Genomic DNA, 26,064 nt, shown 5'->3' on the forward strand with positions numbered 1-26,064 from the left:
ACCATGCGCAGGCACTGCTGCACTGACACGTGGCGTGCGTGATAAAGCACTCCCAAAACCCGAGTGCAAGGCGGGTGAGAAGGAGATGGAATGAGGGTAACTCCTGCAGAGCCCGCGCAGCGCCGTGTCCCGCCGCCGGGGCCGCGGGGGGCTCTCCCCACACGCCCCTCGCCGCGCTCCTCCCGCCGCTCCCGCCCTTCCCGCCGGCGGCGCATGCGGGAGGCGGGCGATGGCCCGACATGGCGCTGGCGGCCCCGGCGCTGCGGCGCTATTTGCTGCTGCTGGCGCAGGAGCACCTCGAGTTCCGCCTGCCGGTGAGCGCTGCGCGGGTCCGGGGCTGGGACTGGGATCGGAGCCGGCATCGGGGGTGGGTGAGGCGCTGCCCTCCCCTCCCTCGCGTCCCCTCCGGGGCGCTCCCGGACAGCGCGGCCCCGGGTGTGCCGGGGCAGCCGGACCCCGGCGGGGCTCCCCTCTCTCTGGGAGGGCCGGGGGCTCGCAGGGCCCCTTCCCTCGCCGCTCCCCGCGTCCTGTGGGAAGAGACCCCCAGGCGTGGGGCTCCCTCTTCCTCCTCTCTCATGGAGAGCCTCTGCTGCTTTAAGGCAGCGTTTTCCTTCCGCTCTCTTTCCCGCAGCCTCTGGCGCTAGGAGAGGCTGCCAGCGGAGTGCCCGGGGCTCCACGTGAGATGCGGAAGCTGGGGTTACAGAAATGCCTTCGAGCTTTTGGCTTTGGTGGCTTTTAAAGTTTGTTTGAGTTGTACGTGAGCTCCCGCCGGCGTGCCTGGTTTAGGAGTGGCTGGTGCTGCCCTGGGCCCCTCCATGGGCTGCCCGGAGCCGGCGGAGTCACCGGCGCTGCCGCGCTCAGGGAACCAAGGACGGGATGTGATCCTCAGTGCCATGGTCTGTTTCACAGCGTGGTGTTCCCTCGCCAATCTACGGCGATGTTACATGTTACAAAATGTTTAATGTGTCTCGAAACATTTATTTTCCTTGTTTTCATTAAGGTTGTCTTCTGTGCATTGCTTGTTCCTGTTTGCTTTGTGGGACTGGAACCTGAGTTCCTTTTATGATCAACCTGATTTTTCTTTAGGCAAGGTCATTGGATGAAGTAAAAAGAAAGTTTTTATCACCAAAGTTTTGGTGGCACTTGGTTGATGTAACTGCTGAAGAAAGCAGAACCATTTCTGTTTTATTTTGGTGACAGCTAAGCTTGTTTGGTTTTGTGATGAGCTATGTTAGGGATGTGATTTGTCAAAATCTTAATGGAACAAACAAGGACAGATTTTTTTTAGCCAGGTGGTCTGCTGATGCTGAATCAGTGTTACTAGTGAAACATCCCTTTTATGTGAACTAGTCAGAAAAATATTTTAGGAAGAGAGTGGATAATATTGTAAGAGGAATATTCTTGTGAGAATGTAGGATTGAGCGATAAAGATTCTGATGAAGGAAAATAAGCAAAATTATGAGGTTTGATTTCCTGACATTTGCCAATTAATTTTGAGAAAGCTGTTTTTATAGCAGAGAAATGTTAATTTTCAGTTCGTGAGCAATACAATCTGAATGCCCTATCTACCATCTGCATTAGAATTTGTGTCATGCTTTTTCTTTTTCTAAAGCCCGACCTTTATATTTTCACTTTAGGAAATAACATCGTTGCTCTCTCTTTATGGTGGACAGTTCTGTGGCGAGCAGGAAATTCGTGTAAATGTAAGTGAGGACCAAATATTTTACTTGAGTGTGTGTATAGTATGCAAGTATGTTCTTTACAGCATTTTTGTTAATTGTAGGCAGCTAAATAAATATTGAAATTTCTTAGGAAAATCGGGAATCTTCCCAAAGCTGAGGACTTCTCAATGTCAGTAAAGACTCAGAACTGAAAAAAAGATGCACAAATTGCACCTCAGGTTGTCTTCATTTACCAGCATGAAAAGAAGCAGTGCCATCTGCTGGGAGGCTGTCCTTGGTTTTTAGGATAGCTAAATCCTGAAAGCACTCAGCCAGCAGTTTGGAATTGGTGTTTCCCTCTAAATCAGTGAGACAGAGGAGGAGTGCAGTTAGGAAGCCATACAATTCTGGTCTCAGTGCTTGGTCAGAGAGTGTTACTGGGGTTTAATTGCTGCTTGTGTGTAACCAGGTCTTTAGTGGATGAATAATCAAGCTAACAGTATTTTACCAAGTCAAGTATGTAACAGGATTTCTCAGACATTCAAGCTGAGTAAAAGTTTTGTCTCAAATTAATTATTTTATCCCCATGTTCTCTGTATGGTTAAAGATAACAAATGCATTTTTTATTATTATTATTTTTTTAATCTTCAATATGCACATTCTGTTTTTATAGCATGGAATTGTATAGTTGTGTAATTTCTGTGACATCCTCCAGCTAGGTATTTGCTTCACTTACCTTCTCTTGATTGCAGTCTCCCTTTTGGATTCTCAATATTCCTTCTGAAGAGATGGCAAGGGGACTGATGAAGCGGACAGTATGTGCAAAGTAAGAGACGAAAAATCTTGTAAATTATAACATATGCAGTGCAATTATGGCAAATATCGTTTTTGTATGGAGTAATAAAATGAAGAGTCTCTGATTCCCTCTAGAATTGAGAAGGTGTTACTGGAGCCTGTAGGACTCCTGTAGGACTAATTATGTAGCATGCCTGTCTGTCCTCTACTCAGTGTATGATCAATTTAGGGTCTCAAAATGGTGTTCTTCACTCCAGAGACAGTACTTGTAGTGTCACTCATGTTTTATGTGCCTTGTATAATGTTCAGTTAGTGGCTTTTTCTAAAATATCTATGGAATTGAAAGATAAAACTAGTGACACATGAAAACTAAAGTCATGTTTGGAAGGGAAAGGTTGTGTCACCCTCCCTCAGTGCTGGCATCTGAGCCTTCAGCCCCAGCTGGTGCAGCAGAGGTCCCTTCTAGGAAATTCAACAGCACAGGAATATCTGGAGAGTGATTGTTCCAGCTAGTCCTTTTCAGAGGTGTCTGAATAACATGCTATCCACTGAGGCATGTGAGAAAGGCTTTGAGGTATGGTTCAGGATGAGAAGCAGCATAGGTGTGTTATGTCTTTCTGACCATACTAAATTTGTGGTGTCTGTGCTGTGTTCTTCAGAGCTTGGGCCCCTCTGCAGAGTGTTGCACAGTCCTTGTTGGGTGCTTGTTGACTCAGGTATTCAGTTTTGCCTGCAATGACTTGGGCTCTCCACTCTTGCCTAAAGAATGGAGTTCTGCACTTCAAAAAGCAGCTGCAGACAACCAGGGGAGTAAAATATGACAAAAGAGCTTGCAGATGTTCTACACACTGTGGACTCTCAGCTAATGTATGCTAATTCTGTGTACAAAGAATAACTAGGCTGTGGCTTGTTTTTCTGTCCTGCTGCTGGTTGTGGGCAGATGTGTCAGTTGTAGAGCAAGATCACTGGAGTACCTCCATTGCACTGCTAAGCAATATGAAAAGCTCTGAAGCTTTTCGTATGTGTTACCAAACAGAGAAAAGCATCAGTGAAATATCAGCCTAGGATTAAAAAAGCTTCTTACAAAAATTAAACAAAAATTAAAACATCTGCCAATAATTAAATGCCACATTTTAATACTCCATGAAGTAAAGCCTAAGTAAATTGGCCAAGTAGGTTAAAAGGAACAGGTATCTGTAAGATTTTTTTCCCTGCTCTGTGTGACTGCACTCTCAAAAACTTTCTAATTTCAGGTCTATATTTGAGCTGTGGGGCCATGGAAGATCTGCAGGGGAGCTCTATGCATCTTTGAAGAACTATCCAACAGACAAGATGGTATACATATAAAGAATCTGGATAATGTGGTTCCTTAAGCCCACTGAATACCACTGCATCTGTACTAATTAAAGTGTCTTTGTCTTTTTTTTTTTTCCAGCTTCCATATCTACAGTCAGACTCTACTTACAAAGTACATATTCATACATTTAATAAAACACTGACCCAAGCACAGAAAATAAAAAAGATTGATGTAAGTAGACAGTTTAGAAAACTTTGTTTAGTTTTGTCTATTAATGTTCTTATTCCATGCTATCAGTGTATTTAAGTTTCTTCAGGATCTTAAGGAAGTTTATGGCTTATGTCTTACCAGGTCTAAATGAGATTTTTGTGTCTAAATTAACATTCTTTCAAAATTTACAACTTTTTTTTTCCCCCCTATAAACTGACTGTTTAAGGCATATACAAAGCCAAACAAATATCACTGCTGATTTCAGCCCAGTGTGCTGGGGAAACTGTATTTATTGCTGTAAACTATAAGATTCAAATGGCAAGAGTTAGGTGCTAGATTTTTGGAAAGTCTGTTACTTGATCTCCTTATTAAGCTTTTATTGTTGCAGAATACGGAACAAGTGACTTCAGCTGCAAGCTGTGGATTGTGTGCTGTCATCATGTTCTTGTCTATGCTTCTGCTCTTCTCCTAACTATATCAGTTTCTCTTAGGAATTTTTTCCAAATTACTGTTAATTTCTGCTTTTCCACATTCTATTTTGGCACCTATTTATCAATTTACTTCATTTACAGAGTCTGAAATTATCTGTATTAGTAGCAGCTATTTTTCCCTGTTCAGTTTTTGTGTACATGGAATAATGCTAAGTATGTAAACTGCTATAGCTGCACATCACTGTTCTCCATCAGTGTTGTTCCTAGAACTTCAAAATTGCATAACTAATTTGCACAGTTAATCTCTGAAGTTGAGTTCTGTTCAGTTAATAAAAAGTGTTATGGTTCCCATTTTCTAATCCTTAATAATTTGAGCTGTTTTTGTTTAGAAGAAAGGCATTTCAAAAATCCAGTGAAAATTGAATTAATTTTTAAATACTAATATATTATTTCTCACAAGTGAAATTGTGGGTTTTTTGCTGTTTGTTTATTTGTTTTTTCTTGGGGGAGAAGGTAGTATTTAAAAAAATTTGACCCTCTTTATTTCTGTTCCTGTTTTTCTTTATTGTATAGGCCCTTGAATTTCTGCCATTCAAAGGAAAAGTCAATTTAAAGAATCCAGAACACATCTTTTGGATTTTGGAAGATTATGGAATGAACCCAAATGATGTTCCAGAAGAGCCCATTCATCTGTATTTTGGTAGATGGGTGCGTGAGCATGTTTGCTTCAGTTCTTACAAGCTTGTATTTTCAAGAGAGTGTACTTCAGTTAAATGTAAAAAGTGTTTTGACTTTTAATAGAAGCAGAAAATACCTTTGTCTGAATTTGTCATTGCATAATACTCTGAAGCAAGTCTTGAGAGTCCTTACTGTGACTAGAAAAATGTGGCTGTACTGAACAATTTAGCAGTGGAAAAAAATGAAGTTGTATCTGGAAACACACCTGTCTCACTATCCACTGAGAGAACTCAGCATGAGCAGTGAGACTGCACAGCTGGGGTGGTGTGTTACATTTTTTGGACCTAGCTGCAGCTGAAAGCACCTGTTACAAATACATAGAAAGATGTACAGAACTGTAGGTGGCTTGTGGCCCTGCTGAGTGGCATCAGCCTCACTGGAGCATTCTGTAAGTGCTTCGAGTGATCTGGGCGGGCGTCTCCATGGAAAGGTGCAGACTGATCCCGGAGGGTTTGGACATCAGTGAGTCCAGCCCACAGGCAGGTAGCTGCCCAAGGGAACCCTGACAGTCCAGAAGGAATCAAGTACACAAACTGTCTGGAGCCTGTCATCTGTTGTCTTCAATACAAATGTTCTTGCCTGCTGGCCATATGCACTCTATACCTGCTGCATTATTAGGATATCCTGAGGAAATTTGATCGGGTATTTTATGTTTTTGTGAGGAAAAAGTGGCTCCTCAAAGGATATCTCCCAGAATGACACTAGCCACTGGTGGAAATACGTGCTTGCAGTGTCCTGGGTCAAGGACAGCTGGAAGGAGGGAGAACCACTGCAGAGGTTGTGTAGCTATAGTCATGGTGCAGGGAAGTTAGAGATTCAAGTGATCTGTTAGGGTGATCTGTGAATATTTTCCTTGCCTGTGATTAATGTGTGAGCATCTTGGGTTGTGGCAATGCAGCAAAACATTGCAGCTGTTGTCCCATCTGTTCTGAATTCCGAAGGTTTTAAAAGTGAGTAAAACAACCTGAAAAAATAGGCAGGTGTATTTTGTTAACCCAGTAAGACTGATGCTGAGCAGAGGTGGGGGAATAGTGTTGGATAGTGCTCAAATGTGTTTTGTTCTGGATTGCTTTGGTCTTCTTCAAGATACTTTGGAAGTCTGATGTAAAAATTCTAGCATTTGGTTTTTGTTTGCTTTTACCTTAAAATATCATCAGTCTGTGCTATCCTAAATTTAGATTTTTGAGTGGGACAGAAATGGCAGTGAAGAAAGAAATTCTGTATGACCTTAAGCGTCTGTGTGCACATGTGTGTTAATGTGTATTTCTAATTCTCGTGTTTTTGAAATCCTTTTAACACTGAATTGCTAGGAATTTTTCTGATGCTTAGAATAATAACAAAGTTACTCTAATTGTAATTTCTTTGAAAGAATTTTCTCTCTGAAATGTTTGTATATTTTTTACCTCTGTCTTGAAGAATTTACCCAGGTGTTAAACCAGGATATCTGTTGCTTGGAAGGAAGTCTGTCATATTTTCAGACGTCAGAAAGCAAGGTGATGTGTTATGAAGAGAAGTTACCTGGTTTTGGATGGTGTCACTTAAGCAAGTTTGTTAGTGTGTCTGTTTGTATCTTGTATCCAGGACCTGATGGGGATTTTAAATGTTTCAACAGATTGCAGATGGCCAAAGAGAACTCATTGAATCCTACAGTGTAAAGAAGAGACATTTTATTGGAAATACGAGCATGGATGCCTGCCTCTCTTTCATCATGGCAAACCACGGGAGAGTAAAACCCAATGATATTGTGTATGATCCATTTGTTGGAACAGGTATATATTTTTTTTCAGCTGATGGGAAAAACTGGAAGATTGTGTTAGTGCTTACATCACTTTTTTACCTGGTGTCATGACTTCTGGTGCCCAACTGATATTTGTGATGATAGCAAAAGATGATACCAAAGGCAAAATGTTGTTTATAAAATTAATGGTTTGTTAACCATTAATGGGATTTTGGGGGAAGGAGACCAACTTCCAAAGATGTAAACAGTTTATTTTGCACTTTTAAAAGGTCTGTCTTCACTGTTGTGTTTCATGCCACATGGCCTAAACACCAATCCATGTGTGTCATGGACTGCTTAAGATCAGAGTGACCAAGAATTGGAATTTGGCTGAGCACTTCCTCCTGCAGTGACTTTCAGAACATTACAAAGAGCAGCATTTTAGAGCTGACTCTTAAGGGAATGCTGGGGGCACTCCTGATCATGCAACACAACGTAGCAATAGTGAGGTCATGGCAGCATTCTGTCAGGAGCACTTTGTTGTGCCATTACAGCCTGTTTGCAGGATAATATTGCTCACAGAAGATACCCTTCCCCAGCTGAACTTTTCTTATCTTAGCCGGGAGGGGGAGCTTTTATTCCACACATTGCTGTGCATGGCACAAAGTACTTTTTGTCTCAGGGGAACTCAGCTGTATGTGAAATAGCTGATCTATTGTGTCAGCTTGTGCCATATAATTATGGCAGAGTATATTGTGTTAAGCTATCTATGGTAGGTTCTTCAAAAATGTAGCGAAGGCTGTTTTTCTGACCTAGAATCCTAAAATAGAATCACAGAGTATCCTGAATGTGAAAGAACCCACAAGGATCATCAGAGTCCAACTCCTGGCCCTGCACAGGACATCCCAAGAGTCACACCATGTGCCTGAGAGCATTTTCCAAATGTTTCTTGGGCTGTGTCAGGCTTGGTGCTGTCCCGTAGAAAAACAGCATGGATATAATATTTTCAGAAACAGATGTGTTTAGTGAAATCTATGTTTTTGTCTTAAATTTTGTTCATATAGAACCTGATTTTTTTTAATGCGTAATGATATCTTACAAAAATTTCTTGTCTTTCTTGTGCTTGTCCTTAGAAAGGTTCAGGAAATTCCTCTGCTTACCTCTTAGCAGATGGTTTAATTTTGGTGTCTATGGCTTTTTGTCTTATTATAAAACCTCTTAACTTAAATCACAAACTCTCAGAGAGCATTCTTTTTCTTGGGAATGAAAATTGAAGAAAAATAAAAAGGAAGGGTAAAGAGAGAAGAAGAATCACATAAAAATGATGAAGCTATAGAAATTCAAGATAAATGTTGTGGAGAATTTTATATATGTTACCTATTGAACTCAAACAAGTTGCCTAGTAGTTTGACTTACAATTTTAATTTATTTTCGTCACCTAGGTATTTGTAATATAAAGGCTAGAAGTTAAAGGGGACACTGGAGATACTGGATGGCATGCCATTTGTCAGTAGAGTTTGTTAATGACTAAATAGCAGTGTCTTTTGCACTTAATTCTATTGAGTGAACCCCAGGAATTTTAGTTGTCTCGTGAGGACCTTCAGAAGATTTTCAAGCTTGTCAGTACAGCAGTGCCCTGTCACTGCAGTTTCTGGGAAGTGGTTTGGAGTTGAGAGTGATGCAGTGATTTTGAGCTGATGGGTTTGGAAAAATACATGTTCATAATCTGAGGAGCATTTTAAAGAACTGCTGTTCAGATTTCTTTATTGCTGTAGCTTTGTTGCCTGGCTGTGTTTCTGCCTGTTTTTTTGCACTGGAAAACTGAATAGTACCAAACCAGAATGGCCTTGCAAAATGGTGCTTGCTTGTTGCAAACAGGCTGTTTTTTGCTGCATAAGCCACATCACAAGTCTTTCACATTAGTGTAAGAATGGACAATTGGCATTTTTCCTTGGAATATAAAATGCTCTTTGGCCAGGCTGGCTTTCAGAAGACTTGATTCCCCTTTTTATTACTGTGCAGAATTGGAATGGCCAAGACTGTGTTTTTAACTTCCATCCATGTTTAGATATTCTTTCCTCAGTGGTGGGCAGAAGGAAGCCTAGAAACTTCTAGAAGAATAAATCAAGTCTTTTACCTGAATATTTTATGCTTCCTCCTAGACAGTTCAGATTATCTCAGAAAATCTTGTTGATTGTTCTTTTGGAAGATACTTGTGGTACTGCATAGTTGCAAATGACAGGATGTTTTTCTTTGACATCCTGGAGGACCAGACCTTATCTGTGCTGAAGAGGTGGAGGAATAGTGTGTGATAGAAAGGCATGAAGCTCTGTGCCATCATCATTCTGCTACAAGTCATCAGGGACAGATTGATTCCCTGATTAACCCTTTGTATGTCTGTCTCATATACTTACCAAAGGGCTGGCCATGTAAGAGTATGTAAGTATCCATGCACCTTCTGTGTGAACACAATTGAGCTAGTACAAGCTGAGATTTATTAAAAGCTGTAAATTCATGATCTCCAAGCTTTTTTTTGCCTGTGATTAAAAATATTCTTAGGTGGGCAAAGGACTCTCTTCTTACTTTTTTTGTAGGACTGGGTGGTATGCCATACTTGGGGTCAGGGCTAGCTAAATTTGTCTTGACCCTCTGGATGTACTGCCCATCTGTTCTGAGGGATTGCAGCCAAGAAGGGAAATGGGTGATTCCTTTGGGGTGAGTAACCTTGTTTTTCCCTGATGAATTTCACAACAAAAAGCAGAGGAATTTTATAAGTTTTTTTTTTTTTGTTCTTGCTCACCTTTGGTTTTGGTACATTTCATTACCATATGGTGCAGAAGTTTTCTGATTCACACTGGGCACATCAGGGATTTGCTGTTGTTCAGTGGGTAGTTCTGGACAATGCAGCCACCTGAGATGCTTCTTTCCCTTCTCCTGGTGAATGGGAGAACCCCCCAGCCAACTTGTGCACTGTCAGCCCTTCATCCTGCAGCAGTCATCCCCTTTATTTGGCAGGACTGTTGACATCAGTGGGATTCTTAGCCTTGTTCTCAGTTGCTGTTCTGTTTTAAACCATTCTTGTAGCCACAGACCTCTTTATTAATAACTTGATCTCACAGGTATCTGTTCATCTCCGGCAGTCTGTCCATTGTTTCATTGGAAGCTGTTAAAGAGTTAATGTCATTTAGTTTTTCTGTGGGCTGTTCAGCTGATGTCAGTTCCAAGGGAAAATCACATTTTTTTTGGTAGGGTGTTCTTTTAAAAAATTATTTTATTACAGAATAAGTACATTGGTAAAACTACTGACAAAGTAGGCAGTCTACTCACTGGCAAGTGCATTTGTATGTAGTTTTCACACTTGAAAATGATTACAAAAACTTACTTGATATCTATGTTTACATTGGAGATATTTACATTTGTAAGGCTCTCAACCATTGTTTCTTACAGCATGGAAATGGCCACCTTACAGAAGTTTGATCTTTAGACACCATTAAAGAAACTGGCTTTGAGAAAAGAAACAGTAGAACTGCCATTTTTTTGGTGATGATTTTTCCAATTGTTTGACAGCAGTTTGAAATTCTGCTCCTTTCAAAGTAGAATCAAAAGTTTTGGTTCATGTAATGGTGAAAGGATCTTACTGCTTAACATACAGAAAGCCATAAACAGAACTCGTGAACAATCTCCAGAGATGATGACACAGGGCATAGCAAGATAAGGAAAATCATGTAGAGCAGACAAAGGACTAAGTGTTATTATGTTTGATTATAATTTACATAGTGATTCTAACTGGTTGATAGTTCTATTTCTTTTTTTTAGTTTTTAATTTTTTTTTCTTTTCTTGGGTCTAATGTGGTGCTGGTGTAGGCTCCTGAAGTTCCTGAGGAAAAAATCTTAACACAGGTGACATTTATGACAGAAGTTTGTTTTCCTCTTTTCTCCTCTGTAGGTGGCCTTCTAATCTCCTCAGCACATTTTGGGGCATATGTGTGTGGTACTGATATAGATTACAACACAATCCATGGATTAGGTATGTTGCATGTTTTGAAGCCACTGAAATCTTACTGTCTGGACTTTAAGAATACTGATGGTAGCAGATGATATTTAGTGGATTTTTAAGCAGCATTAATCTTTGCAGGATTTATTTGATCATGCTTAGTTTTATTAACCAATTTACATGTAAGCTAATGTAGTAGTAGTTAAGATATTATCCTATTTTTAAGCAGGAAATATTTTTGAAAAATAATAATGAAGACCAAAACTAAGTTCCAAATAATAATTATCACACTGTGTGGTCTTTTAACCTATGATGTGGGAAGCTCCTCAAGACCTAACCCAGGAACTCTAATCTCATTTTTACTTCTCTGCAGATATGCAAATTGTATTTGACCTAGTTGACAGGGTTGTGACTGTTGGATGAAGAGAGCATCTTGCACACCAGCGTTTTTGTAAATGTGTTCTTTGACACCCTGTGCAGATGGCACAGCAGAACTTTTCTCATGTATTTTTTATTTTCCTTACTACCTGTGAAGTTTATTGCAAGTACTTTGGCCAGGTATTTTTTTTTTGTGACATTTGATTATTTTCCTTTAATTTAAATGGTAGAGTATATGAAAACTTTTCTTATATAATAGTTTCTTGTTGAGTATGCTTTATTTTTTTTTTTCCTTTCCATTCCCCTTCCTCTCCCAGGAAAGGCAAGCAGAAAGAACCAGAAATGGAGAGGGCCAGATGAAAATATCAGAGCTAATCTCCGACAGTATGGTTTAGAGAAATACTACCTCGATGCACTTGTTGCTGATTCTTCAAGACCAATATGGAGAAAAGGGATGCTGTTTGATGCAATCATTACAGACCGTAAGTTTGTTACTGCCTTTTGTTGCCCAGTAGCAGTGACTAAAACATTATTGCTTATGTACATTGATTAAATGTCTGGATGAGTGCTCAGGTCTGCATCTTTCGTGTTTCCAGGGATGGTTGTTGGGAGCAGCACTATGGAAATTGAATCTGCATTTGATGTCTCTGCATTTATTTTAAGCATAATTATTAATGTGTAACAAAGCTGGCAATGACACTTTTTTCTGTGGAGATAATGGTATGTTCACCAGCAGAAATCAATATAGTTGAAAATCATCCTTTGAAGAAATCTCCTTCAGTAGAAGCATAACATGATTGGTTCACAGAGACTTCTTATCAGCATGGTCTCTGTTGCTGTTGGCAGCACATTGGAGTCTTCCATGCACTTCTGAGGAGTTTCTGAAGACTTCTGAAGATGTGTGTTAAGTGCTTAATGTAAAGCTTCCAGAGAGAAATTTTAATGTGTTTCCAATACACTCAGCTACTGGGAGCAGGAGCAGTTTGAAAGGATCCTCTGCTCTTTTAGAAACCTATTTACTGAACACCATTTGTTCTTGTATGAGAGGGAAAAGAAACCAAGGGGATAAATGAAAGACCTTGATACAGCACTTTCTCATCTCAAGTGCTGGCTTTTACAATGACACATTCATATGAATTAGGAATAGAAAGTCTGACTTTTCTTTGTGGGTTGCTTGCTAATTTTTATTTGGCCTGTTCGGCAACAAGACAGTATAGAATATTAATATAGACTTGGAACTGAGTGTGAAACCATTTATAAAACTTCTGTATGGTGCTTCCATGATGCTGAAACAAGTCTCACAAACTCAGATTTTTTGAACATGAAGTAAGTATGTTATACTATTAGAAATGTGCAAAAAAGTATGAGAAAAAACCTTCTCTGGCTCTTCTTATGTGTGAGAATTACCATTTGTGTAATGTGCTGAGAAGAAATTCTGATATACTTAATTTCATTTTGAAAAAGTTAATTAAGTGCTATAGGGCACATATTTGTGCCTGTCAAACAAAAAAGGATGGGGATTATTTATCACATGTTGGAAATCTAAGGAATATCTTTTAACAAACAGCACAGCATTAGCATTGTCCTTTGTCACGTAGCAAGCATGTAGGGCGCTAGAAGCTCTTACAGCTGAAGGGGTTTCCTTCAAACAGTTCTAAAATAACTTTTTGGAGCAAGAAACTTTCAGTAGAACTTGAAGAAATTTCCCTTACTGACTTTTACTTCATAAAAAAAAGAAAAAATAACCTTATGTAAGCCACAGTTTGTGCACTGTTGTGTATGTATAGTATAATTGTATATTGTTTGGACAAAGGATGAGGTTCTCATCTCTGCATTTTGCTTCTGCTTTGCCTAGCACCATATGGTATCAGAGAAGCTCCTCGCAGAATGGGATCACAAAAGGAAACAGTTAAGTCAGTTGAAAGAAGGTAGGGAAGATGTCTTGTCTGTTGTAGAACATAAATGTCTTAATGGAAATCCAGTTGCAGTTTTAGAATATTTATTACTTCTTGATTGTCTGTCAGAAGTTTAAAAATGGTAGCAATTATAATTAAAGAAGAAAAACCCTTTTTGTTCTGTTTACAAAACTACTATGTCACTTTGTTTCAGGTTCCTGAAACCTTCTTGGTTTTGTTCTCTCCTTATCCTTTGTGTTTTCAGATTTTGTATCCTATTTTTCACCTCTGTGAGCCACCATTAGCATGTATTTCCTGTTCTTAGAAAGCTCTCTTCAGTCCCTGCAGGCTGCAAAATCACTCTAAAATTGAATGCCTGTAGTTATACTTTTAACTTTGTTCTTTTGCATTTTCACTGCTCCTTTCTTTTCAGAGATATCACATGGCTTCTCTGCTGCCTGGCCTTCCTTGCCCTCTGACTTTAACTCCTTTAGAAAGATGCTGTGCAAAATAACTATTGCCAACATACCTGTGGTTCTTTAGACTCATCTATAATACGTGTGGAAGTCAAAGAGACATTGGGGGGGAGCTTGAGAAGTTGTATTTCTCATAGTAGAAGTTGTACTCCTGGATTGTCTTAGTAGCTTTGCAAAGCTGAGAAAGTGCTTTTTTGGCTTAGTGTATTGGTTTTTTTAAATTACTATTATTAAAAATTTAGGTTTTGTCCATGCTCTTGTTTGCTTATATTTGTACATTTTTTGTTCAGTGCAGAAAACCACTTCTTCGTTTCATCCAGTTACCATCTGAGTGATATCTTTTTTGACCTCTTGAAGTTTGGGGCAGAGTATCTGGTGATGGGAGGAAGATTGGTGTACTGGCTGCCCATATACAGGCCTGAGTATGTACTGTTGATTTCTTCTGTGTTGTGTGTCAGAATGGATACTGCATTCTCACTGTGCTTTCCTTTGGGAGAGAGTACAGCTGGAGCTTCCATAATACTCAGACTTTGTATTTTAAAACTGTGTATAAGGGAAACCACATTTTGTAACAGAGTTTTTGAATTGAGGTGATTCCTGACTGTTACCAAGCAGAAAATGCCTTTGCATGTCATTGTAAATGCATGCCTAGTGGGTTGAGGTTTAAGCTTAAAAAGTTAGACTTTCAAAGTGCAGATAGATTTCTAAGACAGTAGAAGCAAGGCTGGTATTTCTGTGTGTTTCTGCTAGGGTAGTTGATAGAGATGTGTAAAAATCATCCTTGGTTCTTTGGGGTTTGACACTACTGATTTAGCTTTCTTCTGAGAAGTAAAATCAGATGACCAAGAGATGGCAGTGAGAGGCCAGCAGAGACTGCAGGATCCTGTCTGCTCAGTAGTGCAGCCTGGGATCAGAACTGAGTGTATAAGAACTGAGTGTAAAAGGAAAAACAGCTGTTTGCATGCCTTATTTCAGCATCTCTTAGATTAGGTTTGAGAGGGCTTTTTATTTTGTTTTCATAAAGATTTCTGACTGTGAAGTGAGGAGTTGATGTACAGTAGCTTCTTCAAGGTGTCTTCCTGATACAGCTGTGCTCTGAAGATAGTTTCTACAGTGTCATGTATTTCAGTGTGCAGTCAAACTATACTGTTATATAAAGTGGTGGTTGTCCCTGGTTTCACCATGGAAATGGCCTGTGATAGTCCTATATATCTCATGCTGTTTTGAAAATTTGGAAATCAAAAGGAGCCATTTCTGTTACATGCTTCTGTAAAATAAGAGTGCACTTAGTAGTTTGCATTTTTTAGTAAATTATGAAATTGGTATTGTAGGCCTTTTTTATAAGACAATTCACAGACAAAGCAATGAATGCCATTTATAGTATTATAGCTAGTTTTCATGTCAATAAAATCTCTTTGGAATTACTGAATTTATTTTGTTCATCAAGATAGCAGTGTTTTTCTTCCTGCTCATTGAACTTTGGTAAAAGCATACTTCCTCACTACAGCGGTGTAAAGTGTTTCACTTCACATAACTTGGGAGCCATGTATTTTGGGATGAACTTTAGTTGCTGTTTTGGGGAGGTCTAGTTGAGTTGTCTTTTAAAAAGTGAGTTTGTACATCCTACTATGACTTGAAGTACTAAAGTTGCTAGAATTAGCATAGAATAGTAGAATAGTCACTTTATTTTCAGCTGTAATAATGTACATGGGGCATTAAAACAATAAGTGAGGAGAAGATACTTTCTACTAACATTTTACATTATCAAATATCTCTTGGCAGCACCTGCCTTGAGTTTCATTTTTTGAGATCTTTGTATATTACCTTAAGTTAAAGCCAAAACTGTATTGAATTGGATGTCTGTTAAAATCATTGCTTCTGTATTTCTTACTTGACATGTTTCTGAGTTTTACCTGAAAGAATGTAGAAATACATTAATTAATGCTAACAGAAAAGGCTTTTTAACAAAGTGATAGTGATCTCTCCCTCTTCAAGATAGCATCTCACTCCAGAGTTTACTCTTTCAATCAGACATTGAAATCATTGTTGAGTCCAAATTCTTCTAATTCCATTAAAGTCAGCGTTCTGTATGAGTATGAAGAGAAACTTTTACAATGTTGTGGCAGGGTGCCTACCTTTGTAAAAGAAAGACAGTTTGGTGGTACTGGATGCATTGAAAGTCTTGTGTAATAGAAAAAGCAATTGAGAATTAATTTCGTTCTCCTTTGCCAAAAGTATGTTCTGACTTCACCTTGCAGAAGCAGATACTTGTTTCTGCACAAGAAATGACAGAAAGGTACTTTTGTGGTCTGGAAATTGTGGAGGAAAGCAAAGAGGCAGTGCTGTTTGGGTTTTTTTCTTATTTGCAGATCTGTATTTGGTATTGAGCTACTTGTTTAACAGCTCTGTTATCTTAAGAAACGCCAAGTTTTCCACCAGCACCTAGGTGGATCCTATTTTAATCCAGACCAAGACCTTTACTTTCACTCAGAAAATCCACCTCTTAACAGGAAAAATGTAAAGTTCCTCCTTTGTACCTTTTAAACTCAAGTCATAGGTATTAAGTTGTTCAGTTCTGTGTTCCAATGTCTGACTTCTGTTAACCCCCAAACACTGGAGAATCATAGGAGCAGGTGTTTTATACAAATCATACCTAACAATAGCAGAACCCATTTTCTGTGTTAGCTTTTACTAACTATTACATGAACACGTATTACAAAATCTAGGAATAAATTACTGATCTGTTTCAGTATAAAGGAAAGATATCTCATGTTTATCATACTAGCTAGGATAATACTTGCTGTTGTAGTCCCTGCAAAGCTCTTAAATCTTTAAATTTCTCTTGCAGCATTTGGAGAAATAGAAGGATTGAAAGCAATTTAGATAAAGCACTTTCTATATAGAAAATAGTATGCTTATGAGGTGGGGTATTTAAAACACGAACTCTTACTTCTATAAATAGTAGCAGCGTTGACTTATAATTAAATCCTATCTATTGTTAAATGGTGTTGGATTTTTTTCTTTTTTTTTTTTTTTTTGCCATTACAAAAAGTAATTGTAATGAGATAAATTTGTAATACCAGATTTTGAAGTTGTAATAAGAGCTGGCTTAATAAGATTTGAAATTGAAGTGCAGTGATCTCCTTTTAGGGAGCCAGAGTAAAGTCTTTTATTCCTGCAACTTCATATATGTTGACTGTGGAAAATATTTTTAAAATCACAGCTCTGACTGGATAAGTTATTCCTGGTTGGCTGAGATATTTTCTGCTTGAAATTATACAGGCAGGCCCATATGTACATACATTAACATCCTTTAAATATATTCAGAAAATGGGGCGAGTGTCTCTTTACTGTGAGGTTTTAATTTATTCTACACACTGCATGTGAAGATGATTGGAATATATGATGTCAAAACTCTGGAGCAGCAATATCTGAATTTATTTAAGCAGGTTAAAGTGCATAACAGCTTTCAACTGTGAACCTTTTTGTGAAGAGTCTGTAAGAATTTTATTTCATATGTAGGTCTTCCACTTCATGAGCCTGCAGCACTAAGAATGATTATTTCTTCCAGATACACAGAAGAGATCATTCCCCGCCATCCATGCCTGAAACTTATTAGCAACTGCGAGCAGATGCTTTCCAGCCACACATCAAGGCGCCTCATAACCATGGAAAAGGTGAAAGAATTCAAGGTAAGCCTGAATTCTTGATCATATTGTGTAAAATAGTAGCTGTTGTGTTCGTGACAAGTTCATGCTATTCAGTATTTGATCCTTGTTTCTGTCACACTTTGGATTTTATGATCAGAGCTGGAGCTTTTGTAAAGTTGAGCGGTGATTTAAGGGACTGTTCTGGTTTTGGTTTATTTCTTTTTATTCTCAATTTTTTGTAAACTCTTCATCCTGAAAAAGTCCCTTGATAGTGCGAAAAAGATCTTTGAACTTACAGTTACTTGTGAATCTTGTACACAGGGGCTTTGCCTTAATGCCCAAGTTTCTATTGATTTCAAAGTGTATCTTGGTGCCCAAGTAAATACTAAATATCTTTGTGGGTCTTGCAGTACAGGTAAACCTTATTTAATTCTGTTACTTTATCTTTAGAGTGGTACATTTTAGCTTTTGGAATAATATTGAAGTTGTGACAAGTACAGCAAAGCACACTGGCTCTTCTTTCTGTTTTTGTTTTGTGATACAATAAGTGTCTCTCCTGAGACACTGGGACCAGGGAATATTTCCATTCTTGCTACTTCTCTCACTTAATACTGTTAAAAGAGATGCTAAACACATGTGAGGCAAATTCTTAATGAAAATGCACTCAGTGAGCAAGTGTTTTAAGTACATTCTTTGTCAGCTGGAAGAGCTGTTGCAGATGGAAGGAAATGCAGTCAGACTGCTGTGTCTGTGTGGTGCTTCCACTAATGACACAGCAGGGGTTCAGTGCTGTGTTCATAATGCTTGTGGTGACTGCAGTTCTCAAGCAACACCTGAACTTTTATAAACACTCTGTGTGGAGTTCAGCCTTGGAGCTGCCAACTTCACCAGTAGCAAACCAGGACGGTAGATGATGAAAGTTTTTGACATATGCATCTCAGGGTGTTTAGGGAGGTTTTTGACAGCAGTTTTATTGCTACCAGTGCTGTAGGGTAACATATTCTAACCTAAAAATATATCAACCCTTCTGCAAACAGACTTGCGTCATTTGTTATTCTCTCTTGAGCATCACCTGCTCTTCAGTTCATGGTTTGACAGGTTCATGTCTGGGAATGCTTAGCTCTGAGCACCTGAGACTAGTTGGCAGGCTTGCTGCTTAGATAAAACTGTGCAAATGCTTACATTCAGTGTTCCAGATGTCTGTTAGACAATTTAAAGATACCAGAATCCATGTGTGTTTTCTGATGATGCAAAACTTGTCTAGAGAGCAAAATGCGTGTTGAATCCTTAGCTACTGCCTGCTTGGTTTAGCACCTTGGTGCAGTGTCTAAGATTTCCCTGCCTCAGCATCCCTTACCTGGAATGTATTTTTTCCTGTATTAATGTCCCAAGCAAACTTTGAATTCGATACTTCTGACTCACCAGATATGACCATAAAATTCAATAGTTATACTTTTGTCTGCTTTTCTTTTTCCTAAGTGGAAGAGTAAATTTTTATGGATATGCCAAACATTTGTTTCCAGACAGTTCCTGTCTGCTTTACTAAATTGGTTTGTAGCAAGCCCTCAATTGTCCTTTAACTCAGCTTGGTGCAGCACTTGCAAATGGCTGAGAAATGTTACAAATCATGTTAACTGTTGTTATGCAGTTCTTTGGTTTCCCCAGTGTTTGCCACCAGTAAGGAATGGCAGATTTCACAGCAAATTTTGATTTCACTAGTAACACTATAAATAAACTCTTAAATGGAGATGAATTCAGTACGTTGCTGAAGTTGGTGGTGCAATTTGATTGGAATTGTCTGTAATAAAAAGGAGACCACAGTGAAGGCAAAAAGTGAGTATGTCTAGGTGAAGTATTGATCTATCATAAGAAATTATAAGCATGAAGATCATATGTTGAATTAAAAACCTCACAAATGGTATACAACTCAGTGTCTTGTAAGCATCCAGTCTGTTCTTTTTAAGTTTACAGTGAAATTGTGCCAACTGGAAAAGGTTTCTTCCTGAACTCAGTGTTGATATGAATAGGCTTTTCCAGCATGTGCAGAATATGAGCAGAGGAGTTGTTTGGATTTTTAATTACTGTTTCAGACAACGTTTCCATTGTTCCTCCCAGCACAGCATTCATCCCAAAATCCATACTACCCTCCTGCCTCCCCCACAGCACATCTGTATGCTGTCCTCCCAAAACTCAGGGTGGGTGGGGCAGGGGCAACTCAGCCTCAGCTCAGAGCCCTATGTTTCTACCTCTCTGTGAGGCATCCCACTTTTTTAATGCCAAGAGAGATGCCTAGAAATTATGTAGTAAGATATAACAGAAGACTTGACTGAAGGACAAACTCTGAGTGTATAATTGTCCAGGAATGGATTATGAAGCACCAGGCATACAAACTCACCCTACTGAATGGGTCAAGCATTTCCATGTCACATAGTCACTGTGGAATTGTTACTGCTGTAGAATTTTTCCTACTGAATTTAGCAGTGTCTGTTCCTGGGTATATGACCCTACTGTCCCTGATTTGGTAACTGCTCCTTTTTGTTTACAGCTGTATAGCATTAGTACAAGTGGTTTCTGTAGCTACTGTCCAGCACCAGATGTAGAGTGGTAGGAAGCAGTGATAAGGCTAGGAAGACTTTTTTTAAAACTAAAACTAAGTGTGGGTAATTACCTTGAAGCTGAACTGGGGCATGCTAGATGAATAAAAATCTTTAGAATGTCACTTTATATTTGCCATGATTTAAAGAAAAATAAAACATTTTCTTATTATCATTCAGCATCCCCTTCTCTTCCACCTATCCATTATTTGACATCTCTAAAACCTATTTTAGTGTTGTCTTTAGAACAAATAAATCGTTAAGGTTTTTTTTACAATTTATTTTCTCTGTAGAGTTAAATGAAGCCTATCCCTGGTGTTCATATTGTACCCATTCAGCTCCTTGATACAAAATATTGTAAATTAGAATTTGTTTGAAAATCCTTAGTCTCTGAAATCCCAGAATTTCTGTCACTTTGATCAGTCCTCATACTGCCTATAAAATTCCTTTGACTAGTAAATCTCAACAGTGACTGGTAACTCCAGGTAGTTCAGGATTTTTCTTTTCCCTTTTCTAAGGAGCAATTCCCATCATTGTTGGCGTTTAGGAATTTTTGTTTTGTTTTTTAAGCAGTTGCCATCCTTATTAGACAGTAATGCCTGTAGAGGTGAGAGGTAGGGAATGGAACCTCTTAAACTGGAATACTTGTGATGTGGGCCAGGAACTTCCTTTGTAATCTCTCCTAAGAAATCCAAGCCTGGCTGCATATCTCTCATTTAGTGAGCATTGTTTGCAGAGTTCTTGATGAGGCCTGGATTTTTGAGATGAGATTCTGCTATGGAGTGGTGCACCAAGCCTGTTTCCATCTGGAGCATGCAGATGTCCTATTACACCTGTGTTTTACATGAAGTTTGTTCTTCTATGCATCCTCTCTTTGCGCTAACCAGCTTGGAGGTAGAGGAGAGGGTGGTTTCCTCCTTCATCCCTTTCCCCCAAATCAGCATTTTATTTCCAATGGAATCAAGATGAATGTTGTACACGTGTGACCTCTTAGAGGTTGTGGGGATTAATTTTTATCTTAAAGTATCTTTGATCTATATATCATTATCCTTCAGGGTCAAGTATCCCATCCATTTCCCCAAATAAGTGAATTACGTAGCATTCTTGTTAAAACATCCCGATAATTGAAAAATACATGTTTGTGTCAAAGAAGGATTTCTGACATGGAATTTCAAGAGGAGAAAAAGTGCTCTTTTCCAAAGAGTGGCTGGAGAAATGAGTGCAGACTGGCTGTTAGAGGAGTATATCTTAAATCCTTGTTTCCTGTCTGTCTATAGCAATTCTGTAATTTTTATTTTTTTCACAAACATCTTAAAAGCCTATTGTTTATCAGCTTGAGAATAGTCATGGAGGTGGCAGTCTCTCACAGGTAGCCAAAAGACAGTAGATAATACTGTGACTGCATTGGGTTTCCTGAAGTCTCTTTCTTCTGCTATTTTCCAACAGTGCAGTATTTAAATAGAGCTGCTGCTACTGGTGTACATGCTTTGCATGATAGATATCTACTGATAGTTTAGCAAGTTAATTTAAGCTGGTGTCACATTCCTGATGTCTGCTGGCGTAACAGGTGAGGCTTCCTTGAAAGTAGTATCTCTTTGTGTCCAGAAGAGGGCCCTTCTACATGCACACAAGCATCTTGCTTTGTTGAAAAATCTTTCCTTTCACTCCTTCAGAATGCTCCTTAAGATATCCAAAGCTAGGAGAGGTGTTGATCTTGGTAGGTGAAAACCTGGAAAGGCTATAAAAGAGCTGAAGGGAGAGATTGTCCACTAGGATTCTGTTCATCCTTGCATCATAATACTTTTGTAATACGAAAATATTGACTAAAACCTACTTTCATGTTCCTACTAATGCTGAAACATTCCACAGGAACTTTAAGTTCAAATATGAACAAGTAACTAACATTTTAAGGTAATGAGCCAATGTCTGCATCACTGCATTGGTTAAAAAAAAACTGAGAAGAAACACATGGTGGAATAGAGGCTTGGTTCTGTTGTGTGCTTGTTTGTATTTTCTCCTTGTGCTCACACAGTTGTTCTGTGTGAGGCTACTTGTCACTGTTCCTTCCTGCTTTTGAGCATAATAATAAACTGACATCACCCAGAAGCATAAAACTGCATTTAGAAGTTGCCATCAGTTTTCTTTAACACTCAGATTAAAGTTTGATGTAATGTTTATCTTACAGCATTGCTAATGTTAACTGACAAGTATCTTAATTGTATAAAGCCACAGTGCATGATGAACTAAACCTTTGTCTATACAGTGGGCCAATTTTCTAAACTGTGTTCTTGGCTGGTGTCAAATAGGTATTATGTGTAGGGATTTACTGTGTCAACTTTAACTTTCAGAAATACATGAATGCTGCACAGAAAAAAAAATTCTCTGAACGTGCTTCAGTGACTGTAGGAACTCATTTTAGCCATTTGTGTTCCTCTTCTGTTTGTGCCTGCCTTTCACAGACCTCTGACTGACTGAATTGTCCTGACAACATTTTTTTCTGGAAAGTAACCTGTGTGGCACATGGTACCTGTGCTCATTTGGTCATGCAAGGGTGGGATTCTGGTGATGTCAGCTGAGATATTTTCAGTGACTTAAGTGTGTGCCGTTGAACTGTAGAACAGAAACCTAACTACCTTACCCTTGCACATAATGGTTTGAAAAAGTCTGGAGGCAAAGTGGTGGCAGTACATGCTGAACACGTCTCCCTCAAGTCTAATGTTTGTCTTTTGATGCCATGCAGGATCGAGATGAGAACTCTTACTTGCTGGATGGTCAGTATATGCCGTACAGGGGACACAATTCTTTCCGTGAGAAGTATTTCAGTGGTGTGACAAAGAGGATTGCCAAGGAAGAAAAGGACAATCAGAAGTAAAATATTATATAAACAGATAAAAAAATAAGAAAAGAATGAAGACCATGTTTCTTTGTAAGAACATCTGGATATGAATATTCGTTTGGATGCTTCAGAAAAATAAATACTGCTTTTAATTTTAAAGCAAGATGAAACCCACAACCCAGGTTGGGAGCAGTTCTTTTTAATTAGCTTTGTTTATGGCAGATTTTATTGTACAAGTTTTTTGAGTCTTATTTAATTTATATTAGTACTTTCAAGTACTAATGATGATTGACTAAAACCATTATTATTGTTCTTTCACCATTAACGTTTACAAGAAAGTAGTAGTATTATTTGGCTTCTTAAACTGTGAACATCTGGTTGTTTTAAAAACACGTGGTGGTGATCAAGGATTGCTGATTAAGAAGATAATTTTCATTTGTTTTGGTTTCTTTGTAAATGGTGTACAATAAACCAAGGTTGGCGTGAGGTTTTTTTAATTGTTGCATGCAGTAATTGCTCATATGAATTCTGCTTGCTCTGGCTGAGGTCACAAGTGCTTAAAACAAACAACAAATGCAAAGAAGCAACTGGGCTCATGCACACCCTGCAAAAAGAAAAGCCTCTGTGACCTGACAAACTCTGGAGAGTTTATTAAACCCTGTGAAGCCTGTCCACATCTGAAGCTCATCTGTACCTTGGATTTGCTTTTGCATTCCTAAACCTTGACTCTTGGTCAAGCCAACTGTCTGCAATTTTTGGTTCAGAAATCGATAGTTAAACCAGTAACAACAACAGCATAAAATCAGTAATGGTTCCCTAATGGTATTAAGCCTAATCAAATCTTTGAAACCAAAGCTATATTTGTTAAAGGGCAAACTTTGCTGAATCCACACCACGTCCATCATGAAAATACCTCATTTGAAAACCACTAAGCCCATTAATTCAGGATGTTAATGGCTCTTCTCATTTTGGTGGTCAAATATGGTCACATATTCCTCTTGGTCTGTATTCACCAAGCAGGGCCTTGGTAAATGCATCTGTGCTCTAGCCAGAGGAACCCTGCTTCTCAGTTTGCTCCAGGTCACTGACTGTGGTCATGTTAGTGTCTTTGTAGATCATAATTTTTAAGTGCCTCTCCAAGGAAGGCACAGATCACTGTGTGTATCTGATAGAGTTCATTAACTGAATTTGCTCTTCTGTGTATTGTGGCCCTCAGCTGCAGCAGGAAAGCTTACAAACTCAATGACAACTTAGTTTGGCCTTCTGGCTCTAATCTGTGGTGTGTTAAAAAGTTCTCAAATTGTGATTTATTTTCCGTGTTTCCATTATAAATCACTTTGTTTTGACACTTCTAATGTCAGCCATATAATAGTTGTTCCAGACTCAACTTGGAGCAAGTTCGAAGCTCAGAAAATTTTTCAAAAGCAGAATTTGAATTGATCATTTTCAAATATTACATCAAAAACATACTGCTTCTGAAAACCTGTCTGCATTTCAGCATTACAATTTGGCATTCAGCTTTTTTTACTTAACAAATTACAATTAATTTCCATTCTTCATAGGCAAGGAATTTTTCTAGATGTATTTATTATACATTTATAACTCCATTTTCATGAAAGTTACCTTACGCATGATCTAAGTGGTTATACAAGAGGTGAGGTAGTGGCACGTTTGGCTCTGCCTATTCAATGAAAATGATTTAGTTTATTTCTCCTTTGCCTTGTCCAATTTCTAGTCCCTTCAGCAGTGGTGGTGTGGCTTTAGTTTAGCAGTCCATACATACTAGCTCTGTCATTTCTGAAGGATACTGTTTTGAACAGAAACTGTCAGTGTATTTGGGGTACTGCATCAACACTGGCTAATCAGAAATCCTTCAGAATTGAAATCAGATGTTCAGTCTCTGCTGATCCCCAACTTTAAAGCTGTCCTTTGGAAATGTTCCTCATCTTTAAATTTCTCCTTGCTTAGTGTGCACACTCCAGCCTATTGTGCGTGCAGCCTTCCAGAGTGCAGGCGTTTATAGATCTAGAGCTGTGACACAGTCCTGGCGCTCTCCCGGCGCAGGGCTGCTGGGCAGCTGAGTTATCCTTTCTGCTGGCTTTGGCCATCGGTGGCCGCGGCTTCTGGCACGTCCCTTCCCTCTGGTTCCATTCAGTCTCTCTCCGTGAGGTTCCAGCTTCCTGTCCCTGGTGGGGAGCGTCAGTTCATGAGCCCGCGCTGAACTCATGCCGTTGTCATTCTCTCCTTTGGGGTGGTTTGTGCCATTTTCCAGTTTTTAAAAATAAATGTTATTCTTGGAGTGCTTTGTTGTGCTGCGGCAAATTGGGTGGAGGGAGGAGCTGAAAGCGGCTGCGAGGTTGTATGGGCGGAATGCGTCTCTTGCTGTAGAGGGCAATTTGTTGAGGCAACAAAGGGAAAGAGCCCCCACTTTTTACAGGATCCCTTTACCTGGTGGTGGTCTTCTGGCTGCAAGCCTCCAACATATCCATGGGAAGACGACGTAGTGAAAATAGATTTTCTGTGCATTTACTGTGTACCCTACCTGCCATCTCTCTCTAATACTTTTCATAATTAGTGGCCAATTTGACCAAGTTTAACAGAAGGTCAAGGTTTGATGATGTCTTACAGATAATGGAGCTATACTTTTGTTCAAATAGGCAGAGGGAGTGAAGAAGACAATCTCTTCCAAGGAAAAGACTTTAATGCAAGTTCCAACACTCATTAAACATCAGAGAACCCACATGGAAACAAGACCTGGACAAAAGCTCCAACCAGTTTTTTTGTTTCTGCTACTACAACCAGTGCTGGCTCTGCTGCTTCTTGATCTTCCCATTAAAACAAAGAGACACAAGTAAAAGCATGCAGAAAAGCTTTCTTAGTAGGAGCACAAGGGTCTTGGCTGAACTTCCCACTTCTACTCAAGCTATGAGGCAAACTCACAGAAACTCAGGCTTAGTAGTTTCTCATCACTGAGAAGAGTCAAGCAGATGTGTCAGCTTGGTGAACTTCCCAAAGACAGTGCAGATCTCCCTGTAAACCATCCTAACAAACTGGTGTCTGTTAATGGGATGACATCTCCCGTCCAGAAGAGAGGCAATGTCCCCTCACTGGACATTGGCTTTCCAACAGCAGCCCTTGATGGTTGGTTTTGGTGGACCCTTTATTCCTCTCTACCTGTTCTAGAGGCCTTAAAGGCTGTGGTGGAAGTCCTTAACAGTTCAGTGTCCCTTTCTATTAGACAAGCCCTCAGCTTTGTGACTTAACAAGGTCACACATGTTCATACGCACCGCAGCTGCCAGAAGGCAGTCAAAATTTGTGAGTCCTCAGTCAAGGCTCACCTGTCCAAAATTACTGAAAAATGGTGCTAGGAAGATAAACAACCATGGGCCTT

At 39.2% G+C, this 26,064-nt stretch overlaps 1 protein-coding gene across 1 annotated transcript; it reads left to right on the top strand.

Moving 5' to 3' along the window:
• The first annotated feature begins 27 nt into the window (after positions 1-27).
• On the top strand, positions 28-24,971 carry TRMT11 (tRNA methyltransferase 11 homolog). The gene is made up of 13 exons (XM_056486546.1): positions 28-314; positions 1,638-1,703; positions 2,414-2,487; positions 3,710-3,791; positions 3,892-3,984; positions 4,968-5,102; positions 6,745-6,901; positions 10,796-10,876; positions 11,539-11,703; positions 13,077-13,149; positions 13,883-14,014; positions 17,164-17,284; positions 22,577-24,971. Exons 1-13 carry the CDS (start codon positions 240-242, stop codon positions 22,706-22,708), a joined length of 1,386 nt encoding a protein of 461 aa, XP_056342521.1. The 5' UTR covers positions 28-239; the 3' UTR covers positions 22,709-24,971.
• Positions 24,972-26,064: the final 1,093 nt, after the last annotated feature.

This window comes from Oenanthe melanoleuca, chromosome 3 (assembly GCF_029582105.1).
Source record: "Oenanthe melanoleuca isolate GR-GAL-2019-014 chromosome 3, OMel1.0, whole genome shotgun sequence".
NCBI lineage: Eukaryota > Metazoa > Chordata > Aves > Passeriformes > Muscicapidae > Oenanthe > Oenanthe melanoleuca.

Coding starts and splice junctions, on each gene's coding strand:
- TRMT11 (XM_056486546.1), top strand. CDS start 240: ATGGCGCTGGCGGCCCCGGCGCTGCGGCGCTATTTGCTGCTGCTGGCG. Junction 3,985..4,967: donor AGAAAATAAAAAAGATTGAT/GTAAGTAGACAG, acceptor TTTATTGTATAG/GCCCTTGAATTTCTGCCATT. Junction 11,704..13,076: donor TGATGCAATCATTACAGACC/GTAAGTTTGTTA, acceptor TGCTTTGCCTAG/CACCATATGGTATCAGAGAA.